The sequence below is a fragment of the Gallus gallus genome, chromosome 2 (assembly GCF_016699485.2).
Source record: "Gallus gallus isolate bGalGal1 chromosome 2, bGalGal1.mat.broiler.GRCg7b, whole genome shotgun sequence".
NCBI classification, from domain to species: Eukaryota; Metazoa; Chordata; class Aves; order Galliformes; family Phasianidae; genus Gallus; species Gallus gallus.
In genome coordinates this window covers 104087817-104106551 of record NC_052533.1, presented here as the reverse complement: position 1 = coordinate 104106551, position 18735 = coordinate 104087817, and the positions used below count along the sequence as shown (strand labels likewise).

Genomic DNA, 18735 nt, shown 5'->3' with positions numbered 1-18735 from the left:
AGCCCTGCTGTCAGTGCAGTGCAAAGCTTCAGCTGTCTAGCATTGTAACAGGGTGTATTAGAGACTAAGATGTCCATGGCTCTTATTTCTATGTGTGGACCATGAGTGCACAGAGGCATGCACTAGTTGCTCTCCATGATCTTTTCCTTTGTGACAGCTCCTAGCTTCCCACTCACATAGTAAACGTCAGATAGTTTCCCTTCAGTGGGAAGAAGTCATCTATCCCTCATTTAACACAATCAAAGGGCCTTAATATAGGAAACTGCAAAGCGCCGGCTGACGGGAGGAAGTGGCTTCTTTTCTGTCAAAGCCCAGAAGTGGAAGGTAATCGCAGCAGCAGTTGCGCTTAACACTGTAGCATAGTCGGGGACATTTTAACAGATTGTGATCTGTGCTTTAGATAATCACTGTGTAATAAAGCTCTGTGTGTAGCCAGCAACGTGGAAGTAAAGGCTGGTGGTCCATCCAGTTTGAAACGGGAGTCCATCAGCCCTTGCAGTGTGAGAAGTGAGGCAGTTTCTACCTTAGGATCTGGAACATGTTGTGATGAAGTTTGAGGAAATGTGTCTGCTAAGCCCTAATTAACTGATCTTTGCCTGCATAATTGCAAATGAGTAGGAATATATGATTTGCTCCATTTGGTTCCTTAGGAGAGCAGGAATCTGAGTAACTCACAAAGTGGCTAGGTAGAAGAGGAAACATTTCAAAGCAGTTGCGCAGTAAGCTTTGAAACAAAACTGAAACCAGCTATTATTGTTACATACAAGATGAATGCCAAACAGGCAATGAAAATATGCACAGCATTGACTTGGAAACCATCCAAGGCATGATATCAATATTTTGTTTATGCTAAAAACAAATATGCTGTCTGGCATGTTTCCATCATGTCAAATCTTCCATCCTTAAGAGGAACAAGGTGTCAAACGTTCGGTTTCTCATTTCTTAGAAATACAGAGTATAACCAGCTAGAAGAAAACTGTAAATATGCCTGCCTACTAGCTACATTGGTGAGCATACTGGCAATTCTGTAGCATTTGAAAATTTTTGTCAGTGTTGATGAGAGAGAGGGTAGGTAAAACTCACATTTTTTATTTACTCAAGTTGTAACATCTCCATCTCCTTGCTGTAAGTACAGTCATACGATGTTAGCTAATGCAGAATTTGGCTGAAGAGTAGATTTGAATTGCTTCTCTCCCTCTTTTTTATGCACAACAGAACTAATGAATTAAGACCATCAATTCTATTAACACTAATGTTTCTTAGCCAGGCCAGGAACATTTTTTTTTCCCTTCAAGGTTTCTTTTTGATAAGACTTTGTTAGGTGGAAACTGAATGGTGTATGTTAATCAGCACGAGACATTGGACTGCTGGAGCTTTCGTAAATGTTTAGTTTCCCAAGGTCCTTTGAACCTCGCAGAGAACAGTTCTGCATCCTTATTAGAGACTGACAATTAAAGGTCTGTTTTCATATCAAAAGTAATCATGAAAAATTACCTCGGAAGACCTTGGAATGCTATGAGAATTTCCGTGTTTTGAGATGGCCAACTTTCCTGCATTTGTTCCAATCAGTATCAACTTGAATTTCTTTTTATGTTTCTCACTGCCAGGGCAATTTAAGAGTTGTCTTTGTGACAGCTGAGAAGGGATTATGCAATACCATGAAGATGTGATTAATACATTTTAGGCCACTGTAGCCATAGTCAGTTACATAATTATCACAGGTGCAAGACTAAGCTAACCTGTGTTTTGAAGGCAGTGCTGTAACCGAATGGTTTAGCATTTCTGAATTCCATATTAGGAGGAAAATGTAATGCCTGTCTGAAGGAGCTGTGCGGCTTGCATGTCCTAGAGAACCAACAGTTATATTATAGGAAATGCATGTTTCTGCTTCTGCCCTAAATATTTTAATGTTTGTGTGCCAAGTTACAGGCACATTCAGAAGGTAATCTGTTAGGGTCACATCTTCTCACTTACAAGTCTGAAAAATAAATCTAAGTTTTTCTTCCTCAGGCTCCAGTGCCAGTGGAAATTTCTTCAGAAGTTTTGCAAATGCATGGCTTGGTTTCCTTTCATTGCTCTAGCAGGTTAAGAAACCAGTAATGAAAGTGGAGAGGATCATAACCAAATACACCACATATGTGTTTATTTAGATCTATACAAATAAAGTAAGATCCAAAGCTGTTAGTGTTTCTATCATGAGCTGGGGAAATATATATACATATATATATATATATATATATATATGTATATTGAATTATCTCCTTAAAACCGATTTCCTCTTGTGCCATTCCCCTCATAGCTAAGTGGATATGGCTGTTCTGGATTATGAATGTGGCTGTTTCAGAGCAAGGCTGAGGGTCCCCTCTTGTTTAAAGAATAAATTAGGATTTGATTTGGGGGGGAAAAAAAAGAGAAGAAATTATATCCTTTGTTGCCAGGACTTGCAGCAGTCACGTCACATAAATTGGCAGATCTGTGTATTTCAGGGATTTTACACTAATTAAATGCAGTAGTATTCTTTTGCCTTTTGAAATGAAACTTTTTTTTTCCCTTCGCTATACACTTAGGGAACAAACATGCTGTCAAAATCCTTAATGTATCCAACTATTTGAACATAAGAAATAGCATCAAGCTGTTATTTGTTCTGTTGGAGTGTACGCATATTTCCAATCAATCTTTTGTACCTGGGTGATGTTAATTATATTTGAGCTGGAAGAAGTTTAACATTAAAAGGAATTACAGCAGATTAATCTGTAAACCTGCACAAATATCACATTCCTTTGTATGGAGGTAAGCAGGGCACAGTGTGCATAATTACGCGTTGTTCCCTCTGTAGGTTGGGCACGTAAAGCTGAGGAGTCCATGTTGCGGTTCCTCATGGCAGCATCAGTTAGGACATGCTCCTGTGTCTTGCAGTGGTCACTTACGTTACAAAATGTACATTGTTCCTTTCTGTAAGGTAGTATTCTGTTCAGGAACAAGTAAGCAAAAAAAAAAAAAAAAAAAGCCAACAGAAAAACCCAACTTGCCCTGGAAACAGGAATTAGTGTACTAATTAGTGGTTGAAAATACACAGAAATCTTTTAAAGAATGTTTGCTGTGATTTTTTTTTTTTTTTCCTGAAGTGATACAGCTTGAGGTTAGCCCAAGAAAGCCATTTATCTCAATCACCCCAAACCATGTAAAGGTACTGTTTTATGCTTTTTGTGATTAGTGAGACAAAAGAAGATCACTAAAAATGAATTGAGGGAGATTTGTTTCTGCACTTCCAGGTTTCAACAAATGTTTTGTCTCAGTTGTATCAGTTTCTCCTCAGTTAGTGTGGCAGGAGAGCAGAACCTCAGCAAATATTTGTACTGGTGAAGGCAGACCTTTAGTCTGAGTGCAGCAGTGAGGTGTAGTTGTTTATGATGGAGGCCGTTTGATTTCCTTACATTGTCACATCTGGTCATATAGCTATACCGAGCTGAGTTAGGAGCAGTTTGCTAGGAAAAAAAAAAAACATTTCAGGAGAAACATGGGAGAATGATGACCAATTCGTGTTGCAGAAGATGTGTCTCTGTGACCATGTGGACTGTCTGCTGGACAACTTTTGTGTAAATTTCCAAATAGCTGTAAATTCCCCAGTTAGTTGATGTTTGCAGTGACTGTAGAAAAGCTGTTGTGAATTTTGAACTTAGCATCTGAAAGCCTATGGGTAATGAAATGTCTGGCAAATGACAAGAATTTTATGAATGTCATGACACTAATGCAGGTGTTGCTTCTGGGACTGATCAGCATCATGTTCTGATGGTTCTGGTTCTGATCAGTGTCCCGTTGCACTGTCCTTTCAGTTTGGACCTTGTTCCCTAATGGAACTTGTTGGATCATTCAAGTGAACAATGCCATCACCACAAGTGATCAGAAGGCACCTGAACAGGAACATCCTTGTCAAAGTCGAGTGTGTCATAAGTAAAACCCATGTCAGTGTGTCTAGTCATCCTAAAGAAATCTTTGGACTTGAAAGAATGAAAAGAAAAGAAAAAGCAGGACAGACAAAATGCTGGTTATTTCAATGGCAGGACTTCCTCCTGCCCTGCTGTTAGTTGTCAGCTAAAAGCTGTAGGTCTAATATTCTTTTGCTTTGTAAAAAACTTTTTTTTTTTTTTTTAAGCTGAATTGTGGATGGGCTTTTCTATTTAATAGTTGTTTGTCTTTAAAGAATATGTCTTAAGCTTACCGATCATCTATAATAGTGAGCAAGAGCGATATAAGAGACTATTCATGCTAAGTAAAATGAAGATAGTGTTTATTGCGTTTGTTTTTTTTTTTTTTCACTTCTTTTATCTTAGTTTTCCTCCTTTAAACAGAAGTACAGTACACGGCAGGACTTTGCAGGCTTCCTGAAACAGTGGTGCTGATGTATTTCCACCCTAATTTGCAGCATCTCTGTTACTACAGATCTTGGTCTCCGCTAAGCGTAACTGCTGACTATGCCAAATTCACATAGTTGTTCCATGATGATGACAAGGATCATCTAGCGAATAAATGGGGAACACAATATTCAATTTGCTGGTGACCTTGAATTTGATCTCTCTGCTGTCCTTAACAGCCTAGTCAGTCTCTGTCCTGTTTATCCCAAGTCATCATCGCTATTATATCATATAGAGATATTGGCAACTTTCTTCTTGCTACTGTGGTATTTAAATTGGTGAAAAAGAGAACTAAGAATGAATAAAGAACTGCATAAATTCTTCTTCACTTTTTCCTCAGCCATGTCAAAAGTGGCCACAGAGGGCTTCCCCAGTCTTTCTGTTCGTTTTTGTATTTGTTTGAGGTAGAAACCACAGGTTTGATTGAAAATGCAATTTGCATCTTGAGGCATCACTGGCAATAATACAATGGCATGAAAGGCTACTCTTCGTGGAATGCACTTTTCCCTCTGGGCTGACTTTAGAAACTCATTGATGTCACTTCCTTCCTCAGTCAGCAAGTGAATTTTCACTAATTCTCAAGACCAGCTGTCCATGTTGTCAATAGAAAGTTATTAAAATTCCTTTAAAGTGAATCAAAATAGCCTAAAAACAAATGTACTGGGAAACAGGAAAGCATCAGTATTCAAAGTCCACAAACCTTTGAGCAAAATAGTGTTGATCTAACCAGAGATTTCAAGCACTGTGCTTTCCTAGCAACTCTTGTATATCATTACAGAATGCTAAAAACAAATACTACTTCTATTACCAACAATCTATTTGGTTAAAAATGAGTTACAGGAATCAATTCTATTACTTCCAGAGATGATCTCAGTAAACAAGGAAATATATGTGGGGAATTCTCCCCAAAACAGTGGTATTTTGGGTGGCATTTTTTGTTTGATGAGGAAAAAAAAATGCATTGTTTTTATATTTAGCAAACAAAAGCTGAACAGAAGCATGCAGGAAATAATTATCATGACAATCTTACAACGTAGCCTGAAGTAATTATTTTTATCTGAGTTATCTGTTTTGCTTTCCTTGAAAATAGGAGAATTCTCAGCAACCGGTAGGGAAGAACATTTTCCTTTAGATATGAGTGTGTTTTAATACTTTAAATATTTTCATTTCATTTTAAAGCTTCTGTCTTGTGCCACACACATGAGCACAAAGAAATTCTGTTGAAATGGAGCATCGTTTCTCATGCTGAAGGAGGCAGCCATCCGTGTTAGGCAGAAACAGGCTCCCCTGGCAGTTAATTGTGTTACTAACATGTTGTAAACAGTGTCCTATCATTATTACTTAAAAAAACAAAAAAACACTCTGGTGGGTACATGTGACTTAGCTGGATAGGTCAGTGTGAAATTCCTGACTCTCCCCAATATGTGTGGATGGTCTCCAGTACCAAAGGGAGAGTAATTGATACCAGCTGCCTTTTTGACAGCTAGTGCATGGGAACAGTAAAATAAGCAAAATCACTATCACTTTTGATCTGAAAGGAAAAAATAGGTCTGAGATTTCATTGCTGCTAAGGTCACAGATGACTGTAGGAGAGCAATGTTCTGTCTTTGGTTTGCTCACATCTTCAGGAGCACACTGAAGAATGCTGCAGAAGGCCAGGATAAGGGAGCAAGACCATAACTCAGCTCACCACTTTGTTGGTATTATCAGAACAGAATTTTTCCCTTGAGCCAGCTGGTGCCTAACCTCAGTCATGACACAGGCACGTAATTTTATCTTAGGTTAACAACAGAAGCTGCTTTTCTCCTCTGATGCTCAAATCCTGAGCTGGATGTTGGCAGTCTCTCAGGCATGTATACGTGCAGCAGTGTGTCTCACAGTGTTAATTAAGATACTTCATAGCACGCGTCTGAAATTTATTGTCTTCACTTTGTGTGTTGTAATTCCTTGTAAGGTACAGGGTTAGCAAAATTGGATACCTGTTTCAGTCTCATTTTTATGACATTGTGATCAAGAGAAGCTTGTTTTTTCCTTTTACTTAAGGTGGATTTCCATTTAGAAGTTACAAGTTGTTTGTACATGTTAAACTCTATTTCTTAATTACAACATTCAATATTTTTTTTCCTTTGTTGTCCCTGACTACAGTGTTTCTTGTGTGTGTATGTTATCATATTCATTAAAATTTGTCAAACTAATTATTTTCTTTGTCTTTCAGTGTCTGGAGAAAAATTGCAGGAACAGATAACTATTCAGGTACTTTGACACTTCCATATTTTTTGTTACTTAATTTTTCATGTAGAAGAATTGTAGGAATTACAAAGAGGAGAACTTCATAGGACAGGCTGATATTAACTACGTAGGTCTGTTAGGGACCATGGATCAGACCATTTCCTGACTCTGCGGAGATGTCACATTCACAGGAATAGCATTCTTTTCTGATTTAAACCTAAGCCTTACCATTTAAGCAGATTAGTTCATCTACTTGTCAGTGTGTTAATGGTGAGGTCAGAGGCTATACGTAATTTGTCCTCTACTGTCAAATTTTGTAGCACAGTTTTATTTTATTTTATTTTTTCAAATAAGCAATACTTTGCTAGTATTTCTCAAAAAAAAAAAAAAAAAAAAAAAAAAAAAAAAAGAAAAAAAAAGCCAGAAAACTATTGGTAAGAAATTTGTTGCATGTAAATGGTGTCTTTGTTTAGGTTTTCATTTCTGCTGTGAATTTTCCTGAGGTCTCACTAAACTGTGAAAGTATTTGGGGAGGTGGTTTTTATCTTGTCCTTCTTACTGCATCAGCTGGAAGTAACTGTTTAGAAGATCATTGTTATATATCATTATTTAGTGTCTCAGCATCATGAGAAGGATATTAGAAACTATACTGAAATAAAATTTCCCGTAACCATATTGAGAGGAAGAAAGACATAGCTTCCCTAAAGAATATGCTCCTAAAAGGACTTGACTTGTAAGGAAATGGTGTGTTACAGTTTCACAGGTGCATGTCCTCTTACTGAATGCTGTTATCTGAATGCTATATAGATGGGTATTTGTATTGTTTGTGAGATTTATTTATAAGTCGCTTACAAAGCAATCAGTAAAAGGTTGGTATTTCTGCAATAGCCCTCCATTAAGTAATCTTCCTTCCAAGCCATCAGTTGAGGCATTGGCATCATACCTGGCCATTATCTGATGATCTAGGTGGAATACTAACCCATTAGGTGACTGACCAACTAAGGCAGCTGTGCACCGCTTGGCTTTGACAGCATTTCCCCTGCCATGGCACAGCACTGCACAAATGTCACTCCCTTGCAGTGTCTTGAGCTGGCATAGCTCCTGACCAAGTAAGGACCTGCCGATCTGATAGCCTGTGGGAACCCTAGTCCTGCGGATTCAAACAATAACCATAGCTTTGTTCCATCAGAGCTGTTGGAACCTCCCCGTTATCTCAAATAATTTAAGAGTAAACATATTTAGCCCCAAACTTAGCATTCAATCAAGCAGAGAAGAATCTTTGTTTTTTTCCTAAATAAATGTAAAAACATTCTGGAAGTTAATGGAAGTTGTGTGCTTCGGCTGGGAGTTTATATCCTAAAACAAGCCTAATTAACATTTATAAACGAAATTGCATTTCAAAATTAGCCTGAAATGCTTTGCAAAAACACTTTAGGATGTCCTTATTGGCCAGAAGGGGGGGCGGTTGTATTTTTAAAACACAACTTGAGGCGACATTGACAGGGTTGTGGGTGGCTGTCTGGAGATCTAACTCTGTACGGTTCCCCTGTGACAGAATCAGCTCAGCAGAGGACATTGCCCTTTGCTGAGGAAGAGTGGATTGTGGTAAAAAGGATGCTTGTTGTAGTTGCAAAAGGTGGGCTAGGCTCCATACTTTGTGTACCTGATCTCAGTCTTCTCCTGCATGCCACTGCCTTCTCCTCAAACTGCTGAGCCGCTCTGTCTCTGTGCAGTTAGCTAACAAACATCTGATTTTTCAGTAAAATTCCATTACTGTCATATGCATACTGCACCCAAATAATGCTATAAAAAGTTGATCTGGGGACAAATGGTAGACTCTCATTTTTAAATGGCTACCAGTGAAGTTGGTGATGCTCAATTCCAAACTAACTTCCTTTGAACTCCCAGGAAATGGAAGAATGTTTTAGAAAATCTTTTTATTTCCAAGTCTCTCACTTTGAATGCCATTGCAGAGGTACTGCATGTATGATTTGAATTAATATTATTTCAATAAAAAGGTTTAAATTGAAGTTGATCTTAATGGAGTACCTCCCCTGAGAAGGTTCTTTTTATTCCCTGCACTGAACCAGATATTTTATATGCAGGGTAAGATACTTTCCCAGCTTAAAGTCTTGTAGTTGTCTTTCATGCCAGTGAAGCAGCACTGAGTTAAACTGGCTGCCAGAAATCTCAGTGAGGTTCTGCAAAAGATGGATGATGTTACAACTCAACAGGAGCAGGAGTACGAAGGGGCAAGTGGCAGGAGATGTCTTGCTGAGAACTGAGTGAAATAGAGTAGGGGGTAGGGAATGGATAAATATGGGGGTTTGGGGCTTCAGACATCTTAAAGACCATTGCTTTTTCTTTGTGGTTCTTAGCTCCTTCTAAAGTCTAAACAAGTTTGGAAAAATACTTCATGAACATATTGTGATGATAGTATCTGTTTCCAAACCCTACTGTCCATAGTTACCAACTTCTATGGTCTCCTGTTTGCTTTCATAATGAGGTATTTGTTGGCTTTCCTTGAGCACCCTGTTGTGGTTTAAATGTTGCATGTTCATGTAACAGCAGTAGTCATCTACCACTCTACCTGAGCAGGGTCATCCAGTCTTTTAACTACCTTTGCAACTTCTGGGTAAATCAATCGACAGCCTGATTAGATGTAGCATGTTAACTACTGCTACAGGAAATGCAAGGAAGCAAGAACAGACATTGTTCTTCTTACTGTGTGAGTGTTTCAGCTATAAAACACATTACAGACTGCCAGTCAAAATGTGTCTGAAGGCAGCTCTTTGTTTCCTCCTTGCCACTCAGATTGCTCTGCATTGTGGTCTTCATGCATACTTCCACATGTGGTTTTGCTTAGTGCTTCCTAGAAGCTCTGGAGCACTATCAGTGTTCATACTAGCATTTTAAAGCTGAAGTTGTTTGCGTGGTCAGACTTCTGGGTAAAAATTTCAGCTGTTTATCTCTTTTGTGGTGAAATTGTTGGTTGGGTCAGGAGGCTTTTGGAAGTGCTTCACAATATGTCCTATCATTTTTGTCCCTTAAGAGTTCTTTCCTCAAGGCAAGCTGTCTTGCATGTTGTATCCTTCTCTTAATCTTTGAACAGCTCTGTCACAGATGATTTCCCATTCTGCACATGGGGTTGGGGAGGTACAGTATCACGGAAAGTGCAGTAATGAAGCAACGTAACTGATAGACCTGGGCTTGGACAAGGAGTAAATGTACATCTGCCAAAGTAAAGAGGTGAAAGAAAACTCAAACTTCTCTTAAATATCAGTGTAAGATTATTGTGCAGACCATGCTGTGGAATGACCTGTGCATTCTTCATGTATTGGTGTGGTGCAATAAATTTGTGTCGAGATGGAGAAAAACAGTTCAGTCAGATTTCTTTTCTTTTCCTTCTTTAGTGCTGTAGTCTACTGTGGTACTCTCCCCTCTCCTCTTCATCCCCTTAGATGACCTAGCTAGGATAAGCTCAGTCTGTGTACAATGGCTTTAATGGCTACAATGGGTTGTTCTCCCTTGGAGGTGCACTTTCTTTTTCCTACTGTGGAATTTCATGAGATTCTATTTACCACTTTCACATGTATGTTGAGGACTCTATGAATGGCAGAAGAACCCTCTGGTGATATCTGATACGTGATCAGATACAAAAACTAGATAGGAAAACTTGTTCAGGTTTGCTATGCACTTAATGCTTTTTTTCTTTCAAGCTGATTGGATCTGATTCTGATACCAGTATTGTCAAGTTCAGATAACATGATAATCATTCACTTACGAAGTTGTGCATAGTACTGAGATGGTGAATCTCAGAAAAACGAGGGAAGAATATTACTTAAACAAGAACAGCAGGCACTTTTATTTGAGAACCTTTCCAGTGTACTTTTGGAGAAAACATGAATCTGTGATTCTATTAAATGGTTGTGGGCTCTATAAACAGGAATATATATGCAGTGTGCATAGATGAGAATATATTTTATTAAGGGTCATTCTTGTGATAAAAGCAAGAATTAGAGTATGCAACAGGCTAAGAATAAGTTTGAACACTGAGCACAAGTAATGAAAGAAGTGATATGAGATTTGAGGAATGAAAGGCAAAATGGCTGAGAAGTTGGGTTGCAGTCCTGACCCTCTGCTTTCCGTCAGTCCCTTCTCACTCTGTAAAATGGCATGGTTTGTTTTTTTGTTGGTTTTTTGTTTTGTTTTGCTTTTTCTTTTTTTTTTTTTTTTCCAGTGTTAATCAGAAATTGGAAATCACAATATTCACATGGGGTAGGCAATTATTATCTTTCCTTGTTTTGCAGGCATTGAAAAATGAAGTGTGAAGGTCAAAAACTTACTCCAAGTTGCAAACCGAACACTGTGGTTCTGGCCCATGCATCTGCCCTTAATTGCAGCACAGTCCTTTCTAATCATTCTTCTGCTTCAAAGAGGGACAGTGGTTGAACTAGTTAGTGTTTGGGTGGCGCACTGATGATCTGTAACACTACTGACACGCATACCAAGAGGACAGCTAGACCAAAAAACTTCCACAGAATAAACAAGAGTATTTTCTCTTACGTGTGATAAACAAGAGTTTGTTCCCTCCTGTGAAAATAGGATATATTACCTTCCATTTAGTGTCAAGAGGGAGTATGCAGCAAATAATTCCCTTTGTAAATTCACAGCCTATTTTGTTCCACAGTAATTTATGATTGTAATCAATTCTCAAGTATTAATGATTATTTTTGTAAAATTGAACACATGAATTTATTTAAAAGTGTATGAATGTAGGCAAATACAGATTTGAAATATCTATCAAAGTAGAGTGCTATATACAGTTATATTTATTTTTTATTTACCAATAAAGTCATCTAATTTGAATAAAATGCTAATTGTGATTGAATAGAAAGTGTTTTAAGACCTCTAGAGATCTTACCGTCTCTTCCAAAGCAATTTTGGGGAAATTGAATTCTTCAGGCCCAAATATACATTAATACTCTTTGACTGAACCTACTTTGATTTGAAACCTTTCTTACTGTTTCTAAAAGAGCACGATGTCTTGTTTATGTTGGAAGATAAGTGTGTTTACCTGCAGACAAGATGGAAATAGATTCTGTTTACCAGCAAAAAATCCCTGTGGATCTTACCACAGCCACTAGTGTGAGAATTATTGCCATGTATGCAGAAGCACAGCGCTACATTACAGGCCTTTTTTTTGTTTGTTTGTTTTTTTGTCTGTGGGGAAGGTGTACACTTGTTTATTCATCTTCATTTTTACATGTCTCTGCTTGTAAATGCCCCTGGTTCCATGAGGAAACCTCTCCAGTCACACTGCCAGGCCCTCACCTTGTCAATCCTCCTGCGATAAGGCTTGAAACCAAGGCCAACTCCTTTAGGAGTAACTTTGACACAGTTACAAAAGGAGAGGGGAAAATTTGTACTTTCTGAAAGAAAGACAGAAGGTCATAGCCCGTATCCATTTCAGGAGGGGGCAGAGGGTTGACCAGCAAGCGGGAGTACAGCTGGTGAACCACTGCATTCACATTGACCACTTCTACCAGTTGGAGATAGACAGAAAGTGGAAGTGTTGGCCTGGGAGACAGGGTAGGGAAATGTGACTGAAGCCCCTGCAAAACTAGGCCACCGCTTGTCTCGCTGCTAATGAGAATGGTTTGGTGAACAGCTTGCTTGTAGTTTTATGTCTGCAGCTAAAGTAATTCCCTTAAGTAATTGGTGGAAATGGTTTGGTACCCAATTTAAAGCTTTTTGGGCTTACAATCACATTGTTTCACAGTATAGCATATGCTCTTTGTCCCTTTATTGTTCCAGGCATCTTAACAGGCATCCAGACTCTGCATTTGGCTACTCAAAACAAACATCTAAGCAACTCTTTAAGTAGCTGTCTTCACTGTAGCTTGTGGGGGCAGGTTAGGAAGGAAACTAATGTACTGAAATTGTACCATGAAGTCCAGGTGTGCAGTAACCTCTGCTCATTCATCACTTTACAGCAGAGGTAGCTGAGCCCTGTAGGATTGTTGCTCTGTGGGTGCAGATGTGCCCCAGTGTTGGCAGCACTGAGCCAGCCTGTTCACTTATATTGGTGTGGTGGGAACCCAGAAATGACCAACTTGTTGGGAAAACTCACACCTGCCAGGTTGGACTGCATGAGGTACAGGTATACTGAGAGGTCTTAAAATGCTGTTGGGATATCTGTGAAAACTGCGTCAGTGATGCCGGAGATAAAGAAGTTCATGCTCTGTCTTCTGTTTAAAGCCCAGAACTTCTGCTACCTCTAAGACCCATGTTGTATCCCTCCTGTAGGTAAAAGTAAACTATAGTGGGAGGCTTACCCACCTAGTGATAACAGCACTCCCTGGAGCCAATGTTTTGGTCTGATCTTGCAGATTTAATAAACCTCTGCAGTTAATGCCCAGCAGTTAGATCACCTTCTGGAGGAATACATAGTGAATCTCTTTGTAGAGGTGGTGCCCAGGAAAATCAGATTTTCCTGATGCAGGGTTGGTGCTGGTCACCAAGTGCCAGGACAAGGACCTTAATTCCTCTGGATGAACAGATGTTGGGATCTAGCCTCCAGTGACAACTCCTTTATTTTAAACATCTGTTGTTTAAAATATCAAGTGTACTCAAAAATGCCTATCTGGCTTGAGCTGTGAATGCACAAGAGACAGCGTTTATTTTCCTCTTTGTAAAATCACTATGTATATGAATTACCTTGTACTTGGAAGTAATGATCTTTAGAATTACATGTCAACAGAGGATACTGTTTAGATTACTTGACTTGCTTCTGTGCTTTAAATTATGAGAAACTAGGTTCAGTAACATTATTTAATGAACTTAAATGAGGGACCCATATGTAATATTTTGTGATTACTTGGAAATGTCATCTTCAAATTTAAACTCTCCATATGCTTATGGTAAACCTACCAGTCAGTGGAACCCTAGAGTATTTTTTATAACGTTCTTCATTGAACAAATATCATTTTAGTCTGAGTCAATTCTGAATTTCAGGTTATTTAAGCTGCTTTAGCACAACATTGTTCTTTCTGGTCACTGACTGCAGTGGCTGATTTAAGTTTTATTAAGAGGGCACACAGGAGGAGGACTGAGCTAAGAATTAAATACTCATTGAGCACACTGAACAACCTGTTCCCAAAGTGAATGTAACTGCATAGGAATGAGGTAAGGCTAAATGTGTGATGTACATGGTCTGTGATCTGAAGTTTGTCCTTCAGTAGCAGTGTATTTTGGCTACACAGCTAGAGAGAAGCACTCCATGTAAACTGGGTGCAGCCCCTGTCTAAACACAGTCTGGGTTGTAACATCTCTACTTACTTACAAGTCTGTAAATTACTCTGTGAAGGACAAGTCCCATTAAACCGTTATCAGAAAGCTAGCGGAGTAGCATCAGCATTGCACTATCCAGAAAACAATTTATCATTACCATTGATCAACCTTGACAGTGGTTTCTTTGTTATTAATAAGGTAGGGCATATGTTTTTGTTTTCAGTACTTCCTTGCCACTGTCCTGGTCAATTTTTAATCTGTCACATAAACTGTTAGTTTCTGATAACTATGGCATCTTAATTGGGACCTTTTCTATTAACAGTGCCTTGATCTTTCTTATCTGTCCAATTTTGAACATGTTTTGAAGAAACCACGTTTTGACTATGAGGGTGGAAACTGGGGGGAATTAATTCCAGATTTGAACAAGAATTGGCAAGTCGAATTAGAGATTAATTTCCTTCACCCAGGCTGCTGACCATATGAATCAGCTTGTTGAAGTGGCTGGTGCAGACTGTCTTGCCTCGTTAGCATGGTTGACTTTATGCTTTCTGCACTTGGAGGCAGGGAGAGGAGGGGAGCCCAGTGCCAAGCCAGCAGTATCTCATAGGCTTCTTGGGCACTAACAAATGGGTTCCTCCTGTCCCCTTACCAAGAAGGGAAAGAACTACTACTGTGGCCCTGATAATACTGCTGTTTATCTTGCCTTTCCAGGCCACTCTTCTTTCCCAGTGACCAATGGATCTGGGTTGTTTTCCAAAACTAGCTCTAGGCTAGTGGTGCTCTCCACATTTTTTCCACACCAGCTCACTATAAGAAGGAGGCGCATGATGTTGTCCAGAGAAGTTGAGCACATCTTATGAGGAGCAACTGAAGGAACTGGGATAGTTCAGTTTGGAGAAGTGAAGACTCAGAGGAGACCTTATTGCTCTTTACAGCTTCCTGAAATGAGGCTGTAGTTTGGTGATGATCAGCCTCTTCTCCCATGTAACAGCAGTAGGATGAAAGGGAATGACCTCAGGTTGTTCCAGGGGAAGTTCCGGTTGGATATTTGGAAAAAATTCTTCTCAAAAAGGGTGGTGAGGCATTGGAACAGACTGCCCAAGGAGTCACCGTCCCTGGAGATGTTCAGGAACAGGATAGATGTGACACTGAGGGACATGGTTAGCAGTCATGGTGGTGATGGGCTGATGGATGAACTAGATGATCTTGGAGGTCTTTTCCAGCCTTAGCAATTCTGTGATTTCCTGACATTGGGCCATACTACATTTAAAACTAAAGAAAAACAAACAATAACAATAACAAAACACAGCCAACCAAACAAAACCAAATGCAAAGTAATTAAGAAAGAAAGAAAAAAAAGCCTCTTCCCTTTTGCCTTTTCTTCCTCACACACTTTTTCTGTGCCCTTGGTATAATTCTCAGTCATTCTGCAGTGAGATGCCTAGCTTTCTGCTGATAGATTGAAGGGGCAATAGTCACTGATTCACAAAACTGTTCTGAAGGGTAGCACTCAAGATGTCTGGTATCTGTTGATTAAAACTTACCTGCAGTATTTTTTTTCTTACTTTGATAAGCTTTTCTTGTTTGTGTTTTGTGTTCACAAGTACCTCCCTTAGACCTGATTGTGTTTCAACTACAAAATACAAAGTTTACCTCTTCATCAGTCTCTGCAGGAAACTCCGAGCACCTCATATACTCATTTTTTTAATACACTTTCCCACAGGCTAATTTAGTAATATTAATGGTGTTTCATACAAGTACGTTTAGGAGTATATATATCATAGGAGTATGTTCTATCTATTGTTATTGACTGTTGGGCTTGCAACTTGTGGCTCTACATAGGAAATATTCCTAGATCTTAATCCAGAGGAAACATTAAGCCTGCTGCTATTTTTTGATCTTCTGAGAATTTCAGGGGTGGAAAGAACTGTGAAAAGTTCAAAGTACAGTTGTCTCATTCCATAATGGAGTTGCATATAAACCACATGGCAAGATCATACATCTCTGACAGACGTACTTCCGCTGAACTTGCACTGTTCACAAGGAATACCTCTGGCTTGTGAGGAATATAGCAATGGTGATCTGCCTAAAATAAGTAAGACAAAAACTTCATTACTCCATTGAAAGGAGAGTAGTTACTTGTGCCTGTCTCTGGAACAGCTGTTTTAAGCGCAAGTGATGAACCCTAGGGTTTATCTGGATGGCACAGAAGGCAAAGCACCTCATCAGCGTTGCCTGTCACTTGTGGCCGGTCTCTTAATTGGGAGGTCCTGTAGGATTTTCCTTTACAATGTTAAACTATGCAGCTTCTACAATATGAGAAAGTTGTAGGCATGTTTACTTATTAGCTGAGTTAGCATTGCAACAGAGGATTCTGATTGCTCTGAATTATGCTTTGCAAGTGCTCTTCTAACACAGGAAAAAAAAAAGCTGAGGATGCTCCATTCTTCTGGCAGGCTTAAGGAAACTTGTGCATACATGGATATAGCAAATACATACTTATACACTGTTTTACACTTAAAGTAGTAATGGTTCCAGGCTTCACTGGCACACCGGAGATGGAGTCATTTCAAATTTTCACAGAATCACAGAATTGCAGGGGTTAGAAGGGACCTCAAGAAGTCATTGAGGCCAACTCCCCTGCTAAAGTAGTTGCCCTACAGTAGGTTGCATAGGTAGGTGTCCACATGGGTCTTGAATATCTCCATAGGAGACTCCACAACCTCTCCGGGAAGCCTGTTCCAGTGCTCTGTCACCCTTACTGTGAAGAAGGTCTTCCACATGTTAGTACGGAAATTCCTGTGTTCAAGTTTTAGGCCATTACTCCTTCTCCTATCCCTATGCAACACTGAGAAGAGCCTGGCCTCATCCATTTGCCTGCCATCTCCCTTTAGACATTTATAAACATTTATCAGATCACCTCTCAGTCTCCTTCTCCCCAGACTGAACAGACCCTCATGTTTTCCTCATATTTCAATTAGAATCCGAATCGTCTGCTATAATTCTGGAGAAATCCTTCCTAACTGTTCAATTAGGTGGAAGATTTGTTAGTTTAAACCTTAGTCTAATTTACTTAAAATATGTACGACCTTTTCAAAGACTCATACCCACCTCCAATCCAAGTAAGAGGATATTTCTTTGAAGCCCTTTGATACTGAAACTGCCAGCATTTAAAGACCTAGATCAAGAAGGTGTTCTCCCTCTGCTCACTTATCAGGGAGTCACAGAGTAAGTTTAAAAAATGAGAAGATGTCCCAGAAGAGACTCTTCCTGCATCTGCTTCCTACATAGATAGAAGCACAAAAGAATAGAGTATTTCTTTCCTCCTTTGTTCTCTGTCCTATGTTTTCTATTAGGATCACTTAATTTTATTACTCTTGTTAGTAAAAATAAGATCCAGCACTAAAACATTTAGGAAACACTGCATTGTCTGCACTGCAGGCCATTAAATCTTTGCAAATCAGCCCTGGAATATCATCCTTTTCAATACATCATTATCTTTTTTGCATGGCAGGATGCTCTAATTACAAACTATCTAGATGAGATCCCACAAGTGCATTATAAAACCACCACAAAGCGTAATTGAGTGCGTCTTAAGCATTCTTGGCAATAGTCAGTCTTTTCTACCCCAGTGGCTTGTGAAGGTATTAAAGGAAAGGACAATTTCAATGTGTGTAAAAGTACTGGCTGCTTATTTTTACAGCGAAGAAAATCATTTTGTGGATGGAGGAGAGGAAGGGAATCTCCAGCAATAAAAATGACAGAACAAATCCATTAATGACCTAAAAAAATGCCTTACATTTCAGCAGCTTCACTAGATTGCCTGCCAGTAGCCAAGCATTAAACTAACACTCTTTGTACATTCCTTTCTTCTTTGTATTCAAAAGAATACAAATTTTAAATCTATCTTCTGCTCCTGCCCAACTAAAGCAAGACAGATGTCGTGTGCATACTCATCTAAATTAGACTCCTGGCCATTTCTTAACTTTCTTTCAAATGTGTTAATGCAAACGAAGAAGCACTCCACATAATTACTGGAAAGAGTGCAACACTTCACTGGATTTTAATTCTTGTATGTGCAGCCGACTGCACAGATTGTCAAGTGTCTGAAGTCAAACTCACTTCTATCCAAGGTGACCATTCTGTTCATCTCCTATGTCAAGTGATTGGTTCCCAAACTTAGGTTTTCTTTAGAAAGCTGTGAGTGGCCATTCCTCCATTTGGACACGTCTGGAAGACATTTGGTAGGACCATTTGCATTGGAAGGTCTGGAGCCAGATTTAGTAACTGCTAGAGCATTATCTGCTTGTTGCCTGTTGGTTCAGGCATGTTCCACAATGGTGATGCCCATCCGTTTGTTGGCTGCTGCACTGTTAAGAAGATAAATGTAATGGCCATACATTCTTTTTTTTTATGGTTATTGGTTTGGAATTTTCTTATTTTCACATTTCTTCTTCAAAATAAAGTCAGCATAGCATGGGGAAGTTCAGATCTCTAAGGTCTCAGAAAATGAGCACTGAAAAAACACTGATGCCAGGAGGAAGACAAACAAAGCACCTAACTTCATGTAAGCCTGGTATTATAAAACATTAAAATCCCTTCCCAGCATTTCAGAGTTGTAGTAGTTAAACATACCAGAATCAGGTAGTTCTGTTTAAGAAATACAGCAATGTTTATTCAACATCTAGCTGAACAGGTAGTTTCCCCCCCAAAATTTTCTATTTAAATGTCTCTCATCAAATGCAAAGCCTGATCCAACCCTTTATTCATCTTACCCTTGCAGGCTACTAACCTAGTTACT

General features: G+C 39.1%; 1 protein-coding gene across 10 annotated transcripts in view; it reads left to right on the top strand.

Annotated features, from left to right (window-relative positions):
* CHST9 (carbohydrate sulfotransferase 9) overlaps window positions 1-18735 on the top strand; it is an 86828-nt gene that overhangs the window by 63649 nt on the left and 4444 nt on the right. For 8 of the 10 annotated variants that reach the window (XM_015278002.4, XM_015278001.4, XM_004939814.5 and 5 more), the window contains one exon: window positions 6628-6665. The exons of 1 other annotated variant lie outside the window; for it this stretch is intronic. In XM_015278002.4, coding sequence (XP_015133488.1) covers window positions 6628-6665 — 38 coding nt within the window. Of the gene's footprint in view, window positions 1-6627; window positions 6666-10951; window positions 11207-18735 lie in introns of those variants that run through there. One more of the 10 variants, XR_006938339.1, reaches the window with a different exon arrangement.